The sequence below is a fragment of the Narcine bancroftii genome, chromosome 4 (genome assembly GCF_036971445.1).
Source record: "Narcine bancroftii isolate sNarBan1 chromosome 4, sNarBan1.hap1, whole genome shotgun sequence".
NCBI lineage: Eukaryota > Metazoa > Chordata > Chondrichthyes > Torpediniformes > Narcinidae > Narcine > Narcine bancroftii.
Genome location: NC_091472.1, coordinates 9,676,585 through 9,701,146, shown reverse-complemented (window position 1 = coordinate 9,701,146; position 24,562 = coordinate 9,676,585). Strand labels below are relative to the sequence as shown.

The following is a 24,562-nucleotide window of genomic DNA, read 5'->3' as shown; positions in this document are numbered from 1 at the left end:
AGGGTAGGTGAGATACAAACCAGAGGACTCGAGTTAAGGGTGAAAGGGGAATTGTTTTGGAGAACATGAGGGGGAAACTTCTTCACACACAGTGGTGGGAGTGTGGAAGGAGCTGCCAGCTGAAGTAGTGAATGTGGGCTCACTTTTAACATTTAAGAAGAATTTGGTCAGGAACCTGGATGGGAGAGGGATGAAGGGCCATGAACTGAGTGCAGATGGGACTCGGCAAAAGAAATGGTTTGGCACAGACTAGAAGGGCCGAAGGGGTTTGTTTCTGTGCTGCATCAAACTATGGTTTGATGCAAAAGATTGAGGAACAGTATTGTCCACCTGAAATAATAGAATTGCAAGATCATAATGTTTAAAGAACATGAAAACTGGAAAGGACTTTTTAATGTGCTGTGCTTGTGAATGTAATGGAGCAAACTGGATTTTCATCCAAGTGGTTTCCTCAGTATTATGAAAGCAGGATTATAAAGTTAACATGTCTGTTTCCTTGACAGATTTATTTGTGAATGTGGATCAATAAAAAAAGTCCTTTCCAGTTTTCATGTTCTTTGAACATTATGATCTTGCAATTCTGTGCCAAACCATTTTTTTTCCCTTTCAATGCTTCTCCAATCTCCCACAGAGTGGCATTAAATTATAACACGATAGAAGACTCTTTGTTCTATAGGGCCTGACATTTCTTGACAGAATCATATCACTTCCTTATTTCTTTGTACCCCCGTGATCACTCTCTCCTGTTTGCTCCCCTTTAACTCTTTTGATGGTTTCCAACATTGGGGGATAATTATTTATGGTAGCACTTTAACTTAGCTCATCGATGGAACTGTTCTATACATCTGATTTTTTGATTCTTGCCCTTGTATTGACAATAACAGAATAAAACTATAGTTTTGCCTTTATGACAGGTTAACTGTGAAAACGTTGAAAAAAACAAGTGATGGGAAACATGAGTCCTACATGTGTGTTGTTTATTTGAACCATTGTCTTTAGATTTCTCTGCTTAAGAAGAATGGTGATTACATCAAGCTTTGTGCACATGGCTGATGTAGATTTATAAATTTAAAGTAATAGGTCAAAGGATTAGAGGTGGTTATGGAAAAATCTTTGTCACCTAAAGTGGGGTTGGGATCTGACACATGCTACCTAAAAGTTTAGAGGCAAAAATACATATCACATTTAAGCATTAATGTGTATTTAAAGACCGGCGAGCTGCAGGGATACAGATCTAGTACAGGAGAATGCAACTAGGTTTCAATTGGCTGAAATACTCAACTAAATTGCCAACATTGTAGGATTTGATCATGTGAAATTGAGAATGTCGTGGCACTGCAGAAAGAGAGTTTTTAACAGGAAATCTCAACAGTTTTGCTTATTTCTCATGATGGGTACAAGGTGAAATTTGTATTAAATGTAGGGAGAGCTCCACAATGTATCCTCTCTCATGGTTCAGATCTCCTGTAATCAGTCGACAGAAAACACTGGAGCGAGCAGATTCTCTTCAGTTTACTTAGAAGACTCGTTTATTTCCAGAAATCGATGTTTACTGCTGGCCTAGTCTTCCCCCCCCCCCCCCTCCCCATTTAAAATGTCTTGCCAGTATATCTCACTTTGTGTGATGTGGGCATAGCTGATATTTATTGCCTACCTCAATGTGATGATGAGCTATTTCAAACTACTCTTTCGGTAATAGCAGCCTTTTTGAAGTATGGAGGTGTAGAATTTACACCCAGCAACAAAGGAGATAATTTTCAAGTGTGGATGGCACCTGATTTGAGGAGGATCGTGTGGATATGTTCCCATGTGCCTGCTGCTCTTGTACAGATCAAGGGTCTGGGAGGTGCTGTCAAAATAGGCTTTCCTGATTGTTTGTCAGTCTGATATCTATTCTTGAACTGGGGTGTCATTAATCATTCAGTCGGAATTCTGCATCTGCATTTTGCTACAGTTCAGTTGAAAAGTGAATTCCAAAGAGATCAATAAAGTCCTTCTGCTGTGGTTGAACATCCTACCTGTCTCAAGTAAAAGCAGGTTTTTCTACCCATCCTGTAAAAGTAGTCATTATATCTGGGGAAACTGAAGGAAATAGAGGTTTAAGGACCTCTGGAGAAAATATCTTGGCTATACTTATAACCAAAATATCAAAAATTGCTTTCTTGGCACAACATTCTCGTTAATAAGAAATTCCTGTTCCTAGTTTCATAATAATTTAACAAATATCTGTTGCCATTGACTTTATTATTTGCATGCATTTCTTAAGAACAATTGTTCAGAGTGAATAATAGCTAATTTTGGTTAAATGTTTTCTGGAATGGCCATTAGTAATGTATTTTCATTTTTTTTCCCTCTTTCCTCCCTCCATTTTCCAAAATTAACTCCCAGGACACAGCTATCGTTCACCCTGTTCCAATCCGTATGACTCCAAGTAAAATTCACATGCAAGAGATGGAGCTGAAAAGAATTGGAAGTGGTAACGAGAATGGCTGCTCCCGTGTCTGTCTGTCTAATTCGGCATTTATTTTAAGTTTTTGTTGCTACAATCTTATTTTACAGGGAAGATGTTTTTATTCATGAATTTGCCTGTTTCATTAGTGTAAAGAACTTTGCAAACACAAAGCTGATTTGTCACTCTGCTCAGGGCCATGATGTAAAGTTGCCTATTTGACCTTGGCCCTTAGAAGGTTCATCGAAGCTCTGCAGTATCTCCCAGAAGGTGCAGCCTCTCTCCTGAATCTCCTCTATCCTGAATCTATCCAGTATCTCCCAGAAGGTGCAGCCTTCTCCTGAATCTCCTCTATCCTGAATCTATCCAGTATCTCCCAGAAGGTGCAGCCTCTCTCCTGAATCTCCTCCATCCTGAATCTATCCAGTATCTCCCAGAAGGTGCAGCCTCTCTCCTGAATCTCCTCCATCCTGAATCTATCCAGTATCTCCCAGAAGGTGCAGCCTCTCTCCTGAATCTCCTCCATCCTGAATCTATCCAGTATCTCCCACAAGGTGCAGCCTCTCTCCTGAATCTCCTCTATCCTGAATCTATCCAGTATCTCCCAGAAGGTGCAGCCTCTCTCCTGAATCTCCTCCATTCTGAATCTATCCAGTATCTCCCAGAAGGTGCAGCCTCTCTCCTGAATCTCCTCCATCCTGAATCTATCCAGTATCTCCCAGAAGGTGTAGCCTCTCTCCTGAATCCCCTCCATCCTGAATCTATCCAGTATCTCCCACAAGGTGCAGCCTCTCTCCTGAATCTCCTCTATCCTGAATCTATCCAGTATCTCCCAGAAGGTGCAGCCTCTCTCCTGAATCTCCTCCATCCTGAATCTATCCAGTATCTCCCAGAAGGTGCAGCCTCTCTCCTGAATCTCCTCTATCCTGAATCTATCCAGTATCTCCCAGAAGATGCAGCCTCTATCCTGAATGCGAGGTTGGAGAGTTGCATTTTGTTGTCTTCAGAGAACAAAAAGTTGGTGTCTCTGGTTATCACTTTATGATTTGAATTGCCCCTTTTGTTTAGCTGTGATTGATAAAGTTGATGCTAGCTGTTAATGGATTGTCCTCTAGTTTCCCAGGCTTCATTGTTGGTGAAGGCCAATTATATCTCCAAAACATACGATCTTGGCTCTGTCAGCGAGTAGAGCAGTATTCGTGATCAGTCTTGGCTCAAGTGCGGTCCCCCGATTGCCTTTCCTTTTTAGAATTTGCAAGGAGTCTTGGGCAGAATGAAGTTCAATATAGTTTACCCATTTTGTAGCTGATTCAAATTCACTTTGCAATAGAATTAGGTTGCAAAATTAAGTGTATGGATGCGATTGCTGTTACAAATCCCTTATCAATTCCATGGCATTGATCTTTCATTTGAACAAATCTGTGCCTATTGCCCCCAATTTTTGATCGTTGTGTCACCTCTTCGCCTATTGTTTGTGGCAGCTATGAATATTGATCATTGCCTTTATTACTTGTTCTTGAGGCTGGAGCTGCAGGATTGAGGAGGCTGAGTAGCTTTCCCTTGAAAGAGATGTCAAGGAGGGAAAGAAAGGCCAAAGCATCTTGGGAGTCATCTAAGAAAGCACATACCTAGCTGTCAGTTTGTTGCAACTACGAAATCCAGATCACTGCCTATTCCAGAGTTTTAATGAAAGCTCCATTTGCAGTTCTATTGTAAAATGATGCATCTGCTGCTCGGTAGAGGTACGGCACAGTTAGCACAACACTGTCTGTAAGGAGTTTGTATGTTCTCCCTGTGTCTGCATGGGTTTTCCCCTGGTGCTCTGGTTTCTTCCCACTCTCCAAAAATGTATGGGGGCTGAAGCTTAATTGGGGGCAGGACCTGTTACTGTGCTCTAGGTCTAAATTTAATTTATAATGCTTTGGAACAATCTCTCCTGAGAGAGAGAGAGGTCTGATCATTTTGGTCTGACTTTGAGCAAAAATCTCAAAACTAGGAATTGATTATCTGCTTCAGCTCTCTGCCCAGCCATGCTTTTATTTGGTGAAATAATGACAGTAAATTTAATCCTCAAATTCTTGTGAATGCAGAAATAAACAGAGATATCCTTGATAGAAATTTAAACCAAATCAATTTGCAAGTTGTGATAATGGGTTCATTCAGCAAAAGGATAAGTGCTAAATTGTAGATTTTATTGATGCTCCCCCCTTCTTGCACTAATCAACATATTCCCTTGATTTTCTGAAGGATATGTTTAATTCCTGTCGCAGTTGTCCAAAACCTTGGTCGTGTGCAGTTTTGGTTGCCACACTCTTGCCACCAAATGCTTCCTGTAGAGTGCAGAAGAGACCAGAATGTTGCCTGGAATGGAGAGCAGTAATTACAAGGGGAAATTGGATATGGTGGGTTTATCTCACTGTTAGGAGATTGTGGAGTAACCTTGCAAAAAGGTTTGTAAAATTGAGTGTGGAAAGGATGGGTGGTCGGATTTGATTTCCCAAGGCAGAAGAGATGGATTAGAGGACACAGGTTTGAGGAGAGAAGGGAGAAATTTACTAAAGAAAAGGGTGGTTGATATCTGGAACAAACTATTTAGATAGTGGTAGAGGCAGATACAGTTAACATTTAAAAGGCAAATGGACAGGATGTTGGATAGGAAAGGAATATGTGTAAACAAGCTCAATGTAGGTAAATGAACATTATAATCCAGCAGGAACAAAGTGGGCCAAATCGGACAGTGTCTGGACAGAATTAATGACACTACCTGGTACGAGCTTACATTGGCTGATATTATTGAAAAGCATCCTGTTTAAATAAATATTGCATTCCTCTCTGTGGCAACTGTACAATACCTGCAGCCTTGCCTGTCTTAAAGCAAATAATGGTGGATAAATCTCCAGGGTCTGACAAGATATTCCCTTAGACCTTGAGGGAGACGAGGGTAGAAATTGCAGGGGCCCTCGCTGAAATATTTAAACTGCTGTCAGATTGGAGGGTAGCTCATGTTGCTCTTGTTTTTTTAAAAAAGGCCCCAAAAGTAACCAGGAAATTATAGTCTAGTGAACCTGACGTCAGTGGTAGGTAAATTATTGGAAGGTATTCCATGAGATCAGATATACAGGTGTTTGGATATTCAACGATGCTCTGTGCTTGTTGTGTCGAACCAATCTTGATTTTTTCAAGGATGTTGTCTGCATGGATTTTAGTAAGGCTGATAAAGTCCTGCATGGGAAGTTAGTTCAGAAGTTCAGACGCTTGGTATTCATGGTGAAATAGTGGCTATACAGGAGAAGCCAGAGAGTGGTGGTGGATGATGGCTTCTGAGACTGGAGGCCTGTGACTAGTGGTGTGCCTCAGGGATAAGTGCTGGGACCATTGTTGTTTATCATCCAGGTTATTGATAGATGACAGTGTGGTAAATTGGATCAGCACGTATGGAGATGGTAGAAAGTCTGAAGGTGTGGTGGACAATGAGGAAGGTTTTCAAAGCTTGCAGAGGGATCAGGACCAGCTGGAAAAGTTGTCTAAAAAAAATGGCAGATAGAATTTAATGCAGACAGGTGTGAAGTGTTGCATTTTGGAAGGACAAACCAAGGTAGAATATGCATTGTAAGTGGTCGTGGCATCTACAATTAACTTTTAAAAGATTTTTCAACAATTACGTAGTTAGAAAAAATGAAAAGGGACAAATGAGGCTAATGTTGGTAAACCACTTGGTTGGCGTGAACAAGTGGGGCCAAAGGGCCTTTTCCTCCACTGTAAAACTCTGAAGGCTTCTAATGGGAATACTTTGTGGTTTGACATGGACTCTTTGCTGCTTTTATTGTGTATTTTTGCCGCCATTTACCTTAAAGTTAAAAACAAATTTGCTATTGCTGGATTAGTTGGCTGGAAGTTGAATAGTGTGTAATGCTGGACAGCACCATATTTGGGATTAATGACCTTGGGATGTGGCAAGAATAATTGGCTTTTTTTTAAAATCCCTCCTGTCAACAGAAAATCAAAGAGCATGTTGCAGGATTACAGGGAAATAGGAAAGGGAATGGGATTCATGGAATGGTTCTTCTGGGCTCCAGCATTGACCCAATAGGTTGCATGTCTCCTTGTGTGTCACTATAAATAAAGATGTATTGGAATGATGGATTTCTGCACAAAACTCTTGCCTGGGACGTATTCTATTGTGTGCATTACAAAGATCTGGATGTGAAAAATGCAATAGCACTATTGGAAAATGTAACCTGACTACATATTTTTTTCATATTTTGAACTATGGTTACTGAAGACTAAATGGGTGGTCTCATTATGTTACAGAATTGACCAACCCAACTAGTCCCTTGCTTACAAACTCGCCGGAGCTTTCAGATGAGACTAAACTACCTACCACTGTGAAATTTGTTGCTGGAAACACTGTAGGTAAGAGAAGCAAATGCTAGTTAGCACATGGATCCACATACAGGCTGCTCTTTCATTATTTCTGTTCACATTGTTGGGTTTTGGGGGAAAATGCACCTGTTTTTGTAGTTTCTTTTGTAAAAGGGATGGGCCTTCAGTTGTGTTTTTGTTAACATTGCAGTGATGTTCATCTTAATGCTGAGGTGTAGATATTCCTGAACTGCATGTGTTGTTGTGAAATTTCCTCCAGGATTTTGGATTGCATGACGAGTCAAAATTTGATTCGTTTTTCTTTCAACAGATGGATACAGCAGCTCTGATTCATTTGTTTCGGAATCTGAGCAGATTGGGAACAGCATAACCCGGCAACGGTGAGTGACTGCTTCTCTAGGGAATTTCTGAAGTTGAATCTTCATAAAATTGAATTACTGCTTGGAAAAGACTTACGATTGGATTTTAGAAAGAGCATAATGGAATTAATTTGGAAAATGTTACTGATCACAGGGATGAAAGCTTGTATTACTGTCTCAGAGTATTTCTTTTTACAGTTCCCATTCGGGCACCTCTCCAGACAACACGCTCAAAACTGCACCACCTCCACCTCCACCAAGACCACAGCCGTCACATTCACGGTCGTCATCACTGGATATGAACAGAACTTTTTCAACAGGGAGCACAGGTGGGGAACATTTGTCAGACAGTTTATCTTCATCACAGCATACACGAGCTGGTGACAGCAGGGATCTGTGCAATGATTAAACCAGCACAGAAATTATGCGAAAGATTTCAATTGTGCCACTTCCAAATGGCTACTGGTGTGTCGCTTTGTTAGCTTCTGTAACTTGCAATGCATGCATGAGAATATTTAGTGATTATATATTTTTTCTTTCTATACCGCTTTTTTTTAAGGGCAACCACAGGCTGGAGTAGTTGCCTGCCCCCCTGCAGTGCCTCCAAGACCACAGCCTACACAGGTAACTGGATTAAATTTTTGAGATTGAGCATTGAACATAAAACATTATAGCGCAGTACAGGTCCTGTGGCAACTTGTATAAACCTACTCAACAATCTAAACCTTCCCTACCTCAAACCCATAACCCTCTTTTTTTTCTTGCATCCATGTGTCCAAGAGTCTTCTCAATGACTCTGTTGTTCCACCACCACCACTGGTAATACATTCCAGACACTCACTACTCTGTTATTGGGGGGGGGGGGTGGGGAACTCCCCCTAAACTTAGCAAATACTTGAATGAATGCAAAAGATGCACATTTTTTGGAAATAAACTGGACTTGTAGGATTAATATCATATTACTTCAAATTCTGTCCCTTTCTCTCGATATGAAAGGGTTGGTATCATTAAACCATTATTCATACCTGTTGGCCACTGCATGGAAGTTCATCCAAGGTGGTAACTGTTTTGAATCTCTCTTCTGAAATTTGGATCTGAAGGCCAATAGAACAGAATTGCAAAATGTAAAAAAAAAATTTTAATTCATTTTATTTACAGCATGGTAGAAGCTGATTCCAGCTATTTAAGCCCATGTCGCCCAATTACACTCCAATTAAATACAACCTCATATGTTTTGAAAGGAGGGAGGAAACCCACTCAGACAAGGGGACGACGTACAAACTCCTTACAGACAGCGCCGGATTCAAACTGGGGCGCTGTAATAGCTTTGCGCTAACTGCCACCCAAACCTATTTATAATTAATCTTTTGCATTTGCTCCCCTGAGCATTTGGAAATTTGATTGTACAAATCATTTTGGTGCCACGTTTATTTATTCTATGAAAAGTACATGTCGGAACTTTTAGTTTTGGTCTATTTTTAATCCACTTTGGCAATTCTAAACAAAAAAAAATGGCATGTGGGATGAGTATATTGATTTAAATTCCAGACTCTCAATGTTCACGTTTTCTTTGTGTGAGGACTTTCTCTGACCTCTGCTGCGTTTTCCTCAGGTCACTGTGCCTCCATTACATCGGCCGGTGGATGCTGACGGTCATGTGACTCACCCCGGTACCTCGCCACAACAGATGCCGGAGCAGCCAAACTTTGCCGATTTTCGGCAGTTTGAAGCATTTGTTTCGAAGGGCACGGAACAGCCGATGGATGACACCGACAGGCATTCGGAAGCTATTCAGGTGAGCATAATTGCAGCATGGGGTTGGGTACCCCACGTGTCACTGGACTGCCTCCCTGACTCAAAGCAATTTTCTTTTCATTTTGTGTAGCCTGAAAAGCCGCCTGATCCGTCAGGGACGCTCAGAACAGTAAAGTTAGCTGGTTCCTGTGATGAAAAGCCAACTGCAAACACAGTATGTAGTATGTTTGATTGAATGTTAAAATAACACCATTAATGGGTCTCATCTTTATTCTTCCAACTGTCTCGTAACACACAAAATTTTATATGGCTGCTAATAGATTGTGATTCAATTGGTTGGAGTAGGAAGACCATAAGATATAGGAGCGCAAGTTGGCAATTCAGCCTGTCGAGTCTGCTCCACCATTCCACATGAGCTGATCCTTTCCCCCACTCAGTCCCACTCCCCTGCTTTCTCCCCATAACAATTGATTCCCTGACTTCAGATACTCCCACCATAAAACTATGCCTTCTAACATTTGACACTTCCACCCTGGGGAAAAGTCTGACTACCTTATCTATGCCTCTCGTAGCATGAACTGTTTGATTCCATATTTTAAACTGTGGAGCATGGGGCAAATAAAAGAAAAAAAAATTTTGGTCCCAAACATTGTGGACCTGTTTCTGTTTAAATTTGAAATGACCCAGCAACCTCGTGCTCCCATTCTCTAACCGTCATGGTTAACGTAGCATTTAGCACAGCGCCTGTGATCGGGACCAGGATCGAACCCCCCGCTGTCTCTAAGGAGCTTGTACATTCTCCCCGTGTCTGCTTGGGTTTTCCCCATGAGTTCCGGTTTCCTCACACCTCTCAAGAACGTATATATGGCTGTACAGGCTCATGGGCCGAAAGGGCCCGTTACAGTGCTGTATGTCTAAATTTTGTTTTTAAGTTCACTTGATGTTGGCCCATTTTTTAAACAATTTTTCATTTTAGATTTTCATATTCAGCATTGTTTCTGCTTTCAATGGTTTGCATTTATTAAAGGTATTTATATAAAAAAATGCTAAAATGTACAGAGGTACATAATGCTGGTAAAAAATTGTTTAGGGAGAATAAAATTCGAGAGGTGCTTCCCTGAAATTGAAATTTATTTGCCCGTTAACGGAAAGAAGTTAACTCTGGATGTTTAAACGAGTCCGACTTTTTTTCCCCCCAATTACAGGTTAAAAATACAACGTGTCTTGTTCCTCCTCCAAAACCCGTTCGCCGCAGACTGCAGTCAGAAGAAGAGCTACGTGGTGACACAGATGAGCTTACCCATCAAACCAGCGTCATCAATACTGTATTAGCCACGCACTCATCAGTGTCGAGGTGCATAGGATTCTCTTTAATTCCCTTCACCGACCCAATTGCAACCACTCCGTGGCCTGATCTATAGAGAACCCACTTTTTGACCTTTTGTATGAGATGGATCAGTTCCACGCTTCATTGTCAGATGGGCTGAGGGATATTTTCTCCACTTTCCCTTTTGAAGCCCCTCCGTCCTCCCCACCAAGAATGCAGTTTAGCCTTCTGTCTCGTCCTCCATCTCTTTAAATGATGTGGGGCGGCGCGGTTAGGGCAACGCGGTTTGAATCCCGCGCTGTCCATGAGGAATTTGTACGTTCTCCCCGCATCTGCTTGGGTTTTCACTGGGGGCTCCAGTTTCCTCCCATCCTACAAACATATCGAGGGTGGTAGGTCAATTGGGTGTACCAATCATTTTGGTGCCACATTTATTTATTCTATGCAAAGTACATCTCTGAGCATGTTCCTTACCTCCACTGGGTACTCTCTCACAATATTTTGTATGAGCTGGAGACTTACAACATGATAAATTTATGATTGCTATAATCTCATCTTCTCTGTAGCCATGTACATCCTACATAGAGAACATTACCACACAATAAAGCCCCTTCAGCCCATGATGTTGTGCTGACTTATGTAAACCTAGTCAAGATTCTAAATCTTCCCAATCTCACACCCATAACCCTCTATTTTCCTACATCCGTTTTCCTGTCTTTTAAATGTCACTATTGTTCCAGCCTCCTCCACCACCCTGAAAATGCATTCTAGGCACCCACTAGTATGTGTATAATATAAATATATTCACACCCTCCCCATGCACTGAAATATTCCCTGCTCTATGACAATTCTCAATAGAGCAAGCAGCTGGAGTTGGTTGAAAATATTGTCCATTCTCTTTCTTCAGTCTCACTGCCCCCACCCTACCTCTAAACATTAACTAAACATTTGCATGTTTAATTGTGGTCTGGTTTTTCATTTGCAATAAGCTCAGCCAAATACTGCTGACACATTTTGGTGCGAGGAAGGAAGGTTTGTAGAGAACTTGACTCCAGCCATTTGTTCTTGGTCATTACTCAGTGAGAGTGTGGCTGACAGGCCCGCTGTTGCCAATCTCTAATTGCCCCTCAACTTGTAGGGGAGTCTAGTTCAGGAGGAATTTCTTTAGCCAGAGCGAGTGAACCTTCGGATTTTACTCCCGTGGGCAGCTGTGGAGGCCAGGTTGTTGGGTGTATGTAAGGCACAGATTGATAGATCTCTGAATTGTTACGGTATCAAAGTTGTGGGGAGAAGAAAGGGGAGTGGGGCTGAGTGAAGAATGAATCACCTCATGGTAGAATGGGGGAGTGCAATTGACCAATTGGTCAAATGGCCAACTTCTGCTACCATATCCTATGGTCCTTTAAACTAGCTATAGGCTGGGTCATTTCAAGGGCCAACTGAGAACCAAGGTCATTAATATTGATTTAGAGATGTGCAAAGATAATAGATCGCAAAGAACTGTACTGGATTAGATGGGCTTTCACCATAATCTGGTTGGAATGAGGTCACCAGTGTTGGCATTGACTCCACATTTATTATTTAAATTCCCCAGCTGTCACGGATGAAATTTATTGTTGACGCTAAATAAGGTCTCTTACTTCTGATCCAACCCTAGGTATACCTCGTCATCATATTTTCCCCAGTTACACTTGCACCCACGAAGAGAATTAGTCCCAGAATATTAATTGGGTGTTCGTTGCAAGAGTCCGACTGCATGCAGCTGTGTTTGACCCAACCATGTGCACCACAAAATGATTGCTGCTTATTACCATGGGGTAGCTCCTGCCCTTGCTCACGACATAGAGAACACAAGTGAAAAATAATATAAAAATGGGCCAGCATGCTCATATCTCATTTCCTTTTAGGTCAGTTGGTAAAGATAAAAAGTCCATTCAGGCTTCGATCAGAAGAAACAAGGAAACTAACACTGTGTTAGCCAGACTCAACAGTGAATTACAACAGCAGCTGAAGGTAGGAGATTGGAGTTCTCCGCAGGAACGCTCGAAAGCATTGGTTTTTGCAGGTTTTGATTACCTGATGAGCACATTCGTCTTTTACTCAAACACAAGTGAAAGTCTGACGCAGTGATTGAAGTTAAAACACAATGCTGAGAAACTCAGCTGATCAAACGGCGTACTTTATGTAGCAAAGGGAAAGATCGTATTGAAAACAGCAAGATTGATAAGTCCCTGAGGCTGGTCGCGATATATCCCAGTTTGCTGTGGAAGAGATAGCTGGGGCATCCTTGAGTCCTCTTTGGCCGCAGGGGTGGGGGGGGGGGGGGGGGGGTGTGGGGAAGAGAGGAGGAGGGTGCCGGAGTATTGGAGATGACATATTGGCAAATGTAGTCCCCTTGTTTAAAAAAGGTAATAGGGAGAATCCTAGGAATTATCGACCAGTGAGTCTTGCATCATTGAGGTGTAAAGTAAGAGGATTCTTAAGGATAAGGATCTGTGAGCATTTGGAGAAGTCCAGTCTACTTTTTGTGAGGGGCGCTGGACAAAGTGGTGACTCTCTAACTTCATTACAGTAGACAAAGTTAAAGAATTTCATGTATTTTACATTCTAAATGTAGTATAACGTGACAATAATGGAACCTTCACCTTTACTCAAGGATAGTCAGCATGGCTTTGTGAAGGGAAGGTCGTGCCTCATAAGCCTAATTGAGTTTTTTGAGGAGCTAACAAAAATCGATGAGGGTAGGGTGGTAGATGTGGTCTGTGGATTTTCGTAAGCCCATTGTCAAGGTCCCCCATGAGAGACTCATTCAGAAAGTCTTGAAACATGGGATCCATGGAACCTTGGCTGTGTGGATTTATTTTTTAATTGACATGCGGGAAGAAAGCCGAGTAGTCATGGAAGGAAAATATTCTGCCTGGAGGTCGGTGACTAGTGGAGTGCTGCAAGTTCTGGGAGCCCAGCTCTTTGTGATTTTTATGTGACATGGATGAAGAGGTGGAAGGATGGGTCAGTAAGTTTGTGGATGACACCAAGTTTGAAGGAGTTGTGGATGGAGCTGAACGTTGTCGAAGGTTACAGAGGATATAGACAGGATGCAGATCTGGACAGAAAAGTGGCAGATGGACTTTAATCCGGACAAGTGTGAGGTGACGCATTTTGGAAGGACAAACCAGAAGGCTGAGTACAGGGTTAATGGTCAGTTACTTAAAGATTGTTGATGAACAGAGGGACTTTGGGATTCAAATCCATACATCCCTCAATATTGCTACACAGGTTGATGGGATAGTTAAGAAGCTGGGCTTCATTAATTGGGGAATTGAGATCAGGAGTCGAGAGGCCATGTTGCAACTCTACAAATCTCTGGTAAGAACACACTTAGAGTATTGTGTTCAGTTCTAGTCACCTCATTAATTATAGGAAGGATGTGGAAGCTATGGAGAGAGTGCAGAGGAGATTTACCTGGATGTTGCCTGGATTGGAAAACCAGTCTTATGAGGCCAGGTTAGTAGAACTGGGACTTTTCTCTTTGGAGCATAGAAGGATGAGAGGAGACTTGATAGAGGTTTACAAGATTATGAAATGGATACATAGTGTGGACAGCCAGCACTTGTTTCCCAGGGCAGGAATAGCAAACACCAGAGGACATATGTACAAAGTAAAGGGAGGGTGGTTTAGGGGATTTTAGGCAGAGTTTTGAGTGCCTGGAATGCCTTGCCAGGGATGGTGGTGGAGGCTGAAATGGGCAGGGTACGTATAGTTTTTTCATAGGGAATATATGGGCAGGTACAACATCGACGGCCGAAGGGCCTGTACTGTGCTGTCGGTTTCTGTGATTTATACATAACCAATGTTTCACGTTTGATCAAGGTATGATCAAAATGTAGGGAGGTGCCTGGATAAAATGGTGAGGGAGGGGGGTGGGTGTGGAGAAACATAGGAGCAAAATCACATAGGCAAGAGATAATAGGTGAATGAGGGAGGAGAGCACACAAGAGGAGGGGGGGGGATGGCTCTGGAATGGAGAGGGAAGGGGGTGGAAAGCTAGAGAAAAGAAGGCGGAGGGATAGGAAGAGAGGGAGAATGGGGTGTAGGCTAGCAGAAGCTGGAGAAGTCAGTTAATGCCATCCAGTCGGAGAGTGCCCAGGCGGTATAATTAGGTGTTGCTCCTCCAATTTGCGGGTGGTCTTGGTTAATGCACGAGGCCGTGGACTGACATATCAGTGGGGGAGTGGGATGCAGAATTGAAATGTTTGGCCACGGGGGAGTCCCTATCATTGAAATAAATAAATAAAGCATTATATATAGAGGGAGATAACAAAGACCTAAGAGTTCTGTAGTCATTTGCTAGTCTATTCCACCTTGCACAAGAGCCTTGGTGGTCTGAAGAAATCTGAGAGCTGTTACCTTGTATTGTGTGATAAACATATAATTTATCACTTGAGGTAAATTAAGGAGATAAAATAATAATTTCATTGCTAAATAATAGATTCTTGGTGGCAACACAATATACACTTGCATTTAATCTTTGCTGACCCCACTGTATTTCAGCTTCACTTGTGCAAACAGCACCCACAGTTCAAAGACGACACAATCTTTATATAGTTAGAAGATCTGCAACTAGCCTGTCAAGTAGCTCAAAGGACATGTGATATCACAGAACATAAAGGCAAAGGAGGAAAAACCCAACACCCAACCCCAACCAACCAATTTTCCCTTGCAACCGCTGCAATCGTGTCTGCCTGTCCCGCATCGGACTGGTCAGCCACAAACGAGCCTGCAGCTGACGTGGACTTTTTACCCCCTCCATAAATCTTCGTCCGCGAAGCCAAGCCAAAGAAAGAAAGATAACATTATAGTACTCGAGATGGCAGAGGTCGACAGCATCGAGTCCACGCTGCTGAAGATCCAGCTGCGCTGGATGGGTCACGTCTCCAGAATGGAGGACCATCGCCTTCCCAAGATCGTGTTATATGGCGAGCTCTCCACTGGCCACCGTGACAGAGGTGCACCAAAGAAGAGGTACAAGGACTGCCTAAAGAAATCTCTTGGTGCCTGCCACATTGACCACCGCCAGTGGGCTGATAACGCCTCAAACCGTGCATCTTGGCGCCTCACAGTTTGGCGGGCAGCAACCTCCTTTGAAGAACACCGCAGAGCCCACCTCACTGACAAAAGGCAAAGGAGGAAAAACCCAACACCCAACCCCAACCCACCAATTTTCCCCTGCAACCACTGCAACCGTGTCTGCCTGTCCCGCATCGGACTTGTCAGCCACAAACGAGCCTGCAGCTGACGTGGACTTTTTACCCCCTCCATAAATCTTCGTCCACGAAGCCAAGCCAAAGAAGAAAAGAAAAGAAAGAATAGCACCGGCACTTTGAGCCTCAATGGCGTGTGACCTATGTAAACCTACTCCACCACAATCTTAATTTGTCCCTACCTCCCATCCATAACCCTCTGTTTCTTTCATGCATGTACCTATCTAAGAGTCTGAAGGACCCTGTTGGACCAGCCTCCACCACCACTCCCGGCAATGCATTCCAGGCACCCACTATTCTATGACTTTTTTAAGTTCCTCTGGTACTGCCCATTTAACTTTGCCTGATAAGACGTGTTCTCCAATCCAGGCAATATCTTGCTAAATCTCCTCTGCACCCTCTCCAAAGCACCTACATCCTTGCTGTAATAAGGTGACCAGAATGGAACCCAATACTCCCCAAGTGCAATCTAACTAGAGTTTTGGAGAGCTGTAACATTACCTCATGGCTCCTGAACTCAATCCCCCAATTAATGAAGGCCAACACATCATACACCTTCTTAATTACTCTATCAACTTGCATGGCAAGCTTGAGGGATCATTTGGACCTGGACCCAAGTTCAGGTTTGGCAAATTGGCATAAAATGTAGGAAATTAACATGTTCCAGTTTGGACGGTGAAAGAAATACTCAGTTCTATTTGGCAGAATTCTGTCCACATTTAAAAGGAGTTATTTACAAATGTTGCACAAAATCATAAAAAGGGAATGCCAGTGGTTTTTTAAGCCACATTTAAATATATCAGGGAAGTTAAAAGCCCCTCATCTTGCAACATTTCGGTTTGGTTTTTGGTAAGTCCCATGTTCAGACTCTGAATGTTGAAACAGTTCAGAACTCTGCTCAACTGCTGCACCACCTGTTTTGAGGTGTAGGCTGCCTTCTCAGTCCATATAACAGGGATCACATCTTCTGTTCTTGTCGAGTAGATGTAGCACAAGTTCCAGAATGTCAGCTTCATCTGAGTAGTGGTGTGCAGGTACAGAGATTCTGCGTGCAGTACTGAAGCTTTCTGTATCTTGTGACGAGCTCTTTGATTTCTCTTGCTGGGGGTTGAGGGCAGCCCACTGTTACCTCGTGCAGCAGGAAGGAAGAATAAATATTTGAGAGTGTAATTTTTTAAATGTTGACGAGAAGAGGGAAGCTAGCTGCATATCTTCGTTGTTATCAGCTCGAGCTGATAGAGACCTTATTTGGCCAGGTAGTAAAAGCCCTGATTAATCAATCCCCCAAAAATTCTAAGAAATACGTACAGTTGTCTGCTGTAATGTTCTTGTGTTCTAGAAATGAAGTACTTGACAGCTGTGTTTGGGTTCATTTGTCAAGAATTGTGAAATTGGGTTAACAAAATGGAGGAACAGAAATGAATTGGAGTGTATATTTAAACAAAAGCATGAACCAAGATGTGACTTTTCTCTCTCTCATCCCTCTGCCTGGCTGATCATTGCAGGACGTACTGGAGGAAAGAATCTCCCTGGAGGTACAATTGGAGCAGCTGCGGCCATTTTCACACTTGTAACGCTGGAGCTTCCTGACTGCGTGGACGAAGCAGGAGGTCGTGTTTGATGCAGATGTGCCACTGGATCCTGACTACTCCCTGCAGGCAGCTTACCTCGGCTTTGTGGGTCTCCTATGCAGTGATTAATGTTTCCAAGGTTAATGTCATAGAGCTGCTCACTTGTCATGTGGGTGCCATTTGCTCAAAAAGAGGGAGGAATAAAATAAAAGGAGCTGTGAAATAATTCAGGCCCTGGGCACAAGGTGAGGAGCAGAGGCAATTACAGTAGTCTTGATTCTACAGAACAGCAAAATATTTTAATTCCCCCCCCCCCCCACCCCTTTCCCATTTCCCTCCCTTCAAATCAGTCCTCAACTCAGACAGGAGAAATGGCTTGCCAAAAGTGCGTACACAAGGCGTGCATGTGCATGCTAGGTGAATGCCTGTTGAGTCCTGGAGTCGCCGGTTGAAGGAGGGATAGGTGCCAGTCTGTTTCATCATTATGCTCAGAAAGCCAGTGTCAGGTGGTTTATAGCGCTGGGGAATATCACTTTGGTAGAATTGAGAAACATGGGATGGAAGAGTTATGTTTGAGTGGATGAATATTTTCCTGTATCAGTGTTCAAAGGGGTGTCTCAAAATGCTTGTCGTTTCTTTCCTGCCCCCCACCCCGATATCTGAATTTTCATAGCTGTCCTTTCATTTGAAGCTTCAGTTTGTATTTTTTAAAAAAGGGGCTTCCTTTTGGCCCTTACTTTCTTGTTTCTTTGTTTCAAAAACTTTTCCCATTGTATTACTGCCAGCAAAACACTAACAACAGTGTCCCTAACCGTTTGGATCAGCCGTTGCTGTTGTAGGGGTTGGTTAGAGATATCTAATGAAATATTTTGCACTATTGAAGTATAAATGTGTTGCTAGATATGGTTCAAAACCACTTTAATTGGAAGGTGTAGAAGATAATATATGCTTGGTCAGGGTGAGAATGTGGAGTTTGTCAATGAGGGTTTTTTTGTATAAATGTAAGGACCAACAGCTGGCGTGTTTATGCCAAAGCAGGAAGTTTGGCTTGAATGTGTCGAGAAGCTGTTTTATTTTGACACTGAGTGCACTGAACTCACTAAAAGCTGCAGTGCAGCCGTATCCCATTAGTTCTGTGAAAAGATTCGTGTGGGAAATGACTGCAGCATGAACTGCAAACACGGGGGTGGATTTGTGTAGGGTGTTGGTGAGTACAGTTGTGTGTACGTGTATGGCACCTTGGGTATAACCGCCATGTGCGTGCAGTCTGTTTGAGTAGTGCATTAAACCGGTGTATCTATACTCTTTTCCCCCAGCCTCTATGCTCAATGGAAATGACAAGGTGTGGGTTTGTGGGGTAGGGTCTGCGGGGCTATATTGTGACTTATGAATGACGGTTTTAATGTGTTTGTTACTGATTTGCAGTTGTGATGTCTCACAGCACAGCCTATGTCTGCATGCTATTGATCAAATTTTGCTCACCCGTTTTTGTTCCCCCATGTAGCATTCTGAGGACTGATAAATGCTGTCCACCTTCCCAATACAGCTCAAGGTAATTCAAATGTAACACTTGGAAATTAATTGAAGATTATACAGAACTAGAGAATTTTTTTTTAAATTATTATGCAAAGAGCAAAATTTTTATAATTGTTCAACATCATTCAGTATTCTTAGTATGATTTGCAGCTTCTTATCTGTAATTTTTTTTTAAGAAAACAAGATGCTTTCAGTTGGGATATTATTTGGTTTGATAACTTCAAGCCTTACCATTCTGGACGTAGTTTAATAGAGAGGGATATTCAGATGGATGAAGGGGGGAAGCTTTCCATTTTCACCCAATGAGAGCTACCTTGCTATTCAGGTCAATGTCCTGTCGAAGGAGTATGATGTAAATTGTATTATACACACTTTTGATCTTGTATGTAAATTTGCATTAAATTGCTGACTAACAGCAAATCTATTTAATTGCTTATTTTAGCTCTGGGATGGTGGGTGTGAAACTGCATGGATGCATCTTGGCAGAGCAAAGTAGCAACTCTGATTTTTACACAAATAAATCGGCACAATATTTTATCTGACACCTTGCTCCAGTCCCCGTTTGTTTATTCAGACTCATTTCTCAAAGTAGGATTGCTAATCTGCAATTGCGACATTGATGTAAAAGCAGGTGGTAAATTTTCCTGGAATTTACTGGAATTAAAGACCAATACTAAACCATCTCTTTGCAAGGGGTCCAAGAAGCCCATTGTTAAAAGTCTGGTGTTTTTGGCTAATTCACCTTCTATCATAAATTCCTGAAGAGCCTGCTGAAGTGAGTTTGCTGTTCTGATCTGATGGTACTCTGGGAAACCTTCACGGTGACTCCTAGGACCCATCTGAGCACAATTAGAATCAACAATAAGCTGGCTTTGTAATTGACATCCACCACCAAAAATGGGGAACCAAGGGTATAGTACTAAGTGGGGGAATAAAAGATGAATCTTGAGCCTTGTGTTTGAGAGAATCTACAACTGTAATCGCCCAGAAGAAAAAGCTTGGCTTTTTTTTTAAATGCACTCAAACAAAACTGAATTTGCCCTTCGAGTTCGACAGAAACTTGGAAACTAAATGTAGCAATATGTAAACGAATATTTTAGACCAATTGTTCTCAAAGCAATGCAAACTTTACTGTGAAATTAGTTAGTAAGATTGGCTTTTGGGATAATGTAGCTACAAAAGAATCTATGGCTCTTTGAGGAAGTTTTTTGATTGATATTTGGCAAGCGAAGCTTAGTCGTGTTTCTTGTTCATGAATCACGGCGCAGAATGCACGATATTGCATTACTCTGTGCCCAGGACCCCAGTCACCAATGGAACCAGCAGACAAACTAACATAGTCCCACTTACTGGCAGAATGATTGCGCTCAACTGCAAGCAAGAATTCTACTGAAGTTGAATATTTCTTTTCCTCGCAAGAAATTATTTGACAATTACTCTTTCAGTAATCAGCTGGTGATGTGCCTCATGAAAAAATTTGCACCATACAAGGCTTAGTTTTTGTGAGCAGCAGTTTAGCAAATCTACCAAGGGCTTGGGGCGATATAATGTGACCGGCCTTTTAGAGAAGCATCAACATTAATCAAAATTTCTTTAAAAACTGCAAATAATCCAGTTAAAATTGGAGAGCTTGAGGGTGTGGTGGGGGAGTGGGGGGGCGGCGGCGGTGGAGCTGGGAATCCCTTGGTATGTCATTCTGTCCTTGTCTATTGCAGTTGAAAGCTTTGAGTGAATAATTACCTGCTCCACCACGGCAGCATGAATGGCACTTTCTAGTGTGGGCAGCCAGCAGATTTAGTCTTCCTCTCTCTCTATTCCATAACTCCATTGTAGTTTTGATCCTTGTGGTACAAATGCATTTTGGATCTCTGACAGATGAGGGGGAAAAAATTCACTTGAGCTTTTTTATATTAAAAAAATTATTTTGCTGCCACATGGTTGAATAAGGGTTCTCACTTAGTTGGATACGCAACAGGATGGCAGCAGCCACATTTGATGTCTCACTCAAAACTTTGCTGCCAAATTGAATTTGTAGAATGTAAAGTGAATGTACCTGCTCAGATTGCAGTGGACAGTTTCTTCTCCAAAGAACGTATTGAAACGAGAAGTGTGTACTTCAATGGTGGCCACATTTTGGATCCTCGGCAGTTAATTTCATTAAATCATTTTACCTCAAGGTTGTTTGTGAGATATTATGTATTTATAATTCTGAATATTTCAACAAGTAGTATGCTGAAGTATTTAATTGACAATTTGTGCTTATAGTAGCATCAAAGGAGTGCCCGCAACTTTTATCACCAATAGCCAAGAACTGTACCAGGAGCAAAAAGGAAACTTGTGTTTGGATAATCACCTAATGTTTGGTATGTGAAGACCTGATCTGTAAGTAAAATGGGAGTGAGGAATTTTAAACTTGGGTGGTGAAGAAATACACATTACGTTTCAAATATGGGATGTCTTCAACATGCTTTAAAATTAAAGATTCCTTTATTGTCATGTAATACACAGAAAATATATTACGCTATTTTGCCCGCTGTAAGGCAGAGTTGGCATGAGTATTGCCCAACACCCCTTACAGTAAGAGAGAGGGAAGCAAAAGAAAGTACCTCAGAGTCACTAAGTATCCCTGGATTCGCCTCCAGTGCTTCTGTAGCAGCACACAGACCCCTCTCTGATTCACTGGCAGCCCGAGCTCCAGATCCAAACCTCCAACATGCTCCAGGAATACTTCAGCACCCAGAGCCCTTCTTGCCCTCAGCACCTTCTTGACTTCCATTTCTCATACCTGTTTCCCATGAGCCATTCTCTTCAACCACAAGTAGCCAACAGCACGCAGCTTGTGTTGATTCTTTAGCTGCTGAACTCCTCACTTGTCTGCTGCCCTGGTCACAACCCTGTAGTGTCATCTCCTACTCTTTTCCTTCTCAATGGAGGGTGTTTTCCCTGCTTCGGGTTCTCTGTGCCATTGCACTGTTTTCCTGGAATCTACAACCCCCTCGTGGCCGTTGCTGAGCTTGGACATCACCATCTTAAAACCATAGAACATAACAGCAAAGAAACCAGCCTCTTCGGCCTTTCTAGTCTGTGCTGAACCATTTTTTTTGTTGCCTAGTCTAGTACCCAATTCATAGCCCTCCATACCTCTCCCATCCATGTATCTGTCCACGTTCACCACTACAGCTGGTAACTTGTTCCACACCCCCACTGCTCTCTGTGTGAAGAGGTTCCCCTAAACTTTTCCCCTTTCATTCTGAACCCATGTCCTCTGGTTCATATCTCACCCACCCTCAGTGGAAAAAGCCAATCTTCATTTACCCTCTCTGTCCCCCTCATAATTTTAAATACCTCTAACAAATCTCCCCTCATTCTTCTGCACTCCAGGGAATAAAGTCTCATCTTGTTCAGCCTTGCACTGTAACTCGTTTCCTGAAGTCCGGTCAATGTCCCAGTAAATCTTTCTGCATTTTTTCTGTCTTATTGATATCTTTCCTGTAGTTAGGTGGCCAAGGGGTGGGATGGTTAGTGTAGAAGTTAGCGTCAGCGATCGTGACCTAGGTTTGAATACCACGCTGTCGGTAAGGAATTGATACATTCTCCCCGTGTCTGCGTGGGTTTTCCCCAGGGTCTCCAGTTTCCTTCCACCGTTTGAAACATACTGGGATGAGGTTAATTGGGTGGCATAGACTCATGGGCCAAAATGGCCTGTTCCCATGCCATATGTCTACATGTCTAAAAACCGCACAATACTCCAAATTTGGCCTCACCAATGTCTTGTATAACTTTAACATAACATCCCAACTCCTGTACTCAGTACTTTGATTCACAAAGGCCAATATGCCAAAAACTCTCTTTACAACTCTATTTACCTGTGGCACCACTTTCAGGGAATTATGTATCTCTATTCCCAGATCCCTCTTCTATTGCATTCCTCAGTGCCCTACCATTTACCGTATACGTCTTGCCTTGGTTTGTTCTTCCAAAATGCAACACCTCCCACTTGTCTGCATTAAATTCCATCTGCCATTTTTCAGCCCCTTTTTCCGGCTGGACCAGCTCCCTCTGCAAGCTTTGAAAACCTTTGCACTCCACCACACCTCCAATCTTCAATTTGATCAGCAAGTTTGCAGATTATCATCCAGATCATTGATATATATGACAAACAACAATGGACCCAGCACTGAACCCTGAGGACACCACTGGTCACAGGCCTCCAGTCTGAGAAGCAAACATCCACCACTACACTCTGGCCTCTCCCATCCAGCCATTGTCGAATCTATTTCACTTCACCAAGAATACCTAGGGTCTGAACCTCCCATGTAGGACCTTGTCAAAGGCCTTACTGAAGTCCATGTCGGTAGCAGCCTTCATCAACTTTCTTGGTAACTTCCTTGAAAAACTATCGAGCACAGACCCTGCAGTTGCTAATTCAAAACACGCCGCCTTTTAATAGTTGTTTAAAGCTTGTACAGAGCTGTTTACACTAGTATCAGGTGGCTGGACCCTGCAGAGCAGTGCCGTGTCTCCACTCCCAACTCTCTCGGGTCTGCATCACTGGCAGCGCTGCCATTTGTTTTTTGACTGAGTGATGTCTTAAGATTGACTTCAAAGATTTAGTTCTTGACACCAAAGTAGGACCTAATTGAAAAGGAAGAGGCCTCACATCATTAATGTCCTCAAACCCTAGGGAAGGAAACCAAAAGTTCTTGATCTCTTTTCAGAGCCAAAATCAATCTCACCTTTCCTCTCATCATATCCAGCCTTTTATTGGTCTGGACTCCTCCTCCTTTCATCTTCCCCAAGCTTTTAATTCAGATGTCTGTCTTTTTTCACTCGTGTTTTGAGGAAGGGCTCAGGCCTGAAGTGGCCTATTGATGCTGTGAGACCTTCTGGGTCCCTCCAGCTTTTCTGTGTCTTGGATAATGTAACCACACAGTGTGTAGTTCTGTGACCCTCCAGTAGAGCCACAGAATATTTCACATCTCACACAATGAGATGATTGAACTTTAACGTCCAAAAGATGTGACCTTTAATCGTGTTCCCCGTCGGGACTTCTCTGGATTATTTTCCATGCTTGAGCTGATGTCTGATTGCTACTAGAGCTCCTTAATTTTCTCAGTATCTACTGGAACAGCTGCTGCACCATACGTGAGAATGGGATACAATTAAAACACATCATGACTAGAGATTTAGTCTCAACAGAACCAGAAGGCAAGGATCAAAGGTTTCTTCAGTACCAGGGCAGGGGGGGGGATCACTGAACCAATTGAGATCACCTCCTGAAAACCAGCGAGGATAGTGGCACCTGAGACCAGTGCAGATATCTCACCATCCCGGATGGAGCATGGAGTAGTGAGGGAAAAGGAGGAGGAGGAAGTTTGGAACTAGAGAGAGCGCACAATGCTCGAGAAGCTCAGCAAGTCAAACTGTCCTTTATACGGCAACGGTAAAAATACAGAACTGACGTTTTGGGCTTGAGCTCTTCTTCAAGGTGTGGACAAAATGACGGCATTAATGCCATCTGGTTGGAGAGTGCCGGATGGAAAATCAGGTGGTGCTCCTTCAATTTGCAGTTCTCCACCCTCCCTTCACCCAGCCATCCCTCCTCCCCTTGATCGCTGCTGTCCCCTCCCTTCTCCACCTATCACCTGCCCTTACTCTTTTCCTCGGACACCTGCTGACATTTTTCCATACCTTAATGAAGCCCCAAACTTCTGTTATGTATTTTCACCTTTGCTCTATAAAGCATTGTGTGTTTTTATTTCAGAATTGGAGAGCTCCACCTCCTGCCTTCAGGTTACACAAAGTTTTTCAGTGGGGTTGTGCATCTGAACTGCTTCCTGAGCCTTGACCAGGTACCAGTTTGCCTTCAGAAGGATCTGTAAATCAATCGCATCTGTCAGCAGCAGGAGCAATGCTTGAAC

The 24,562-nt window shown here is 42.7% G+C and overlaps 2 protein-coding genes across 25 annotated transcripts in view; one reads left to right on the top strand and one right to left on the bottom strand.

The window, feature by feature from the left end:
* The window catches only part of ccdc28a (coiled-coil domain containing 28A), a 99,392-nt gene that overhangs the window by 14,285 nt on the left and 60,545 nt on the right, over positions 1-24,562 (bottom strand). For 4 of the 8 annotated variants that reach the window (XM_069930732.1, XM_069930737.1, XM_069930736.1 and 1 more), the window contains one exon: positions 8,217-8,285. In XM_069930732.1, coding sequence (XP_069786833.1) covers positions 8,217-8,285 — 69 coding nt within the window. Of the gene's footprint in view, positions 1-4,600; positions 4,811-8,216; positions 8,286-23,104; positions 23,277-24,404; positions 24,518-24,562 lie in introns of those variants that run through there. The other 4 variants (XM_069930735.1, XM_069930738.1, XM_069930742.1 and 1 more) reach the window with 4 other exon arrangements.
* Positions 1-24,562, top strand: part of reps1 (RALBP1 associated Eps domain containing 1) — a 112,420-nt gene that overhangs the window by 60,979 nt on the left and 26,879 nt on the right. For 10 of the 17 annotated variants that reach the window (XM_069930724.1, XM_069930728.1, XM_069930727.1 and 7 more), the window contains 10 exons: positions 2,389-2,476; positions 6,761-6,862; positions 7,143-7,212; positions 7,390-7,520; positions 7,751-7,815; positions 8,804-8,986; positions 9,077-9,160; positions 10,152-10,300; positions 12,181-12,286; positions 17,040-19,183. In XM_069930724.1, coding sequence (XP_069786825.1) covers positions 2,389-2,476; positions 6,761-6,862; positions 7,143-7,212; positions 7,390-7,520; positions 7,751-7,815; positions 8,804-8,986; positions 9,077-9,160; positions 10,152-10,300; positions 12,181-12,286; positions 17,040-17,108 — 1,047 coding nt within the window. In that variant the 3' untranslated portion in view covers positions 17,109-19,183. Of the gene's footprint in view, positions 1-2,388; positions 2,477-6,760; positions 6,863-7,142; positions 7,213-7,389; positions 7,521-7,750; positions 7,816-8,803; positions 8,987-9,076; positions 9,161-10,151; positions 10,301-12,180; positions 12,287-17,039; positions 19,184-20,906; positions 21,005-24,562 lie in introns of those variants that run through there. The other 7 variants (XR_011355532.1, XR_011355531.1, XR_011355530.1 and 4 more) reach the window with 5 other exon arrangements.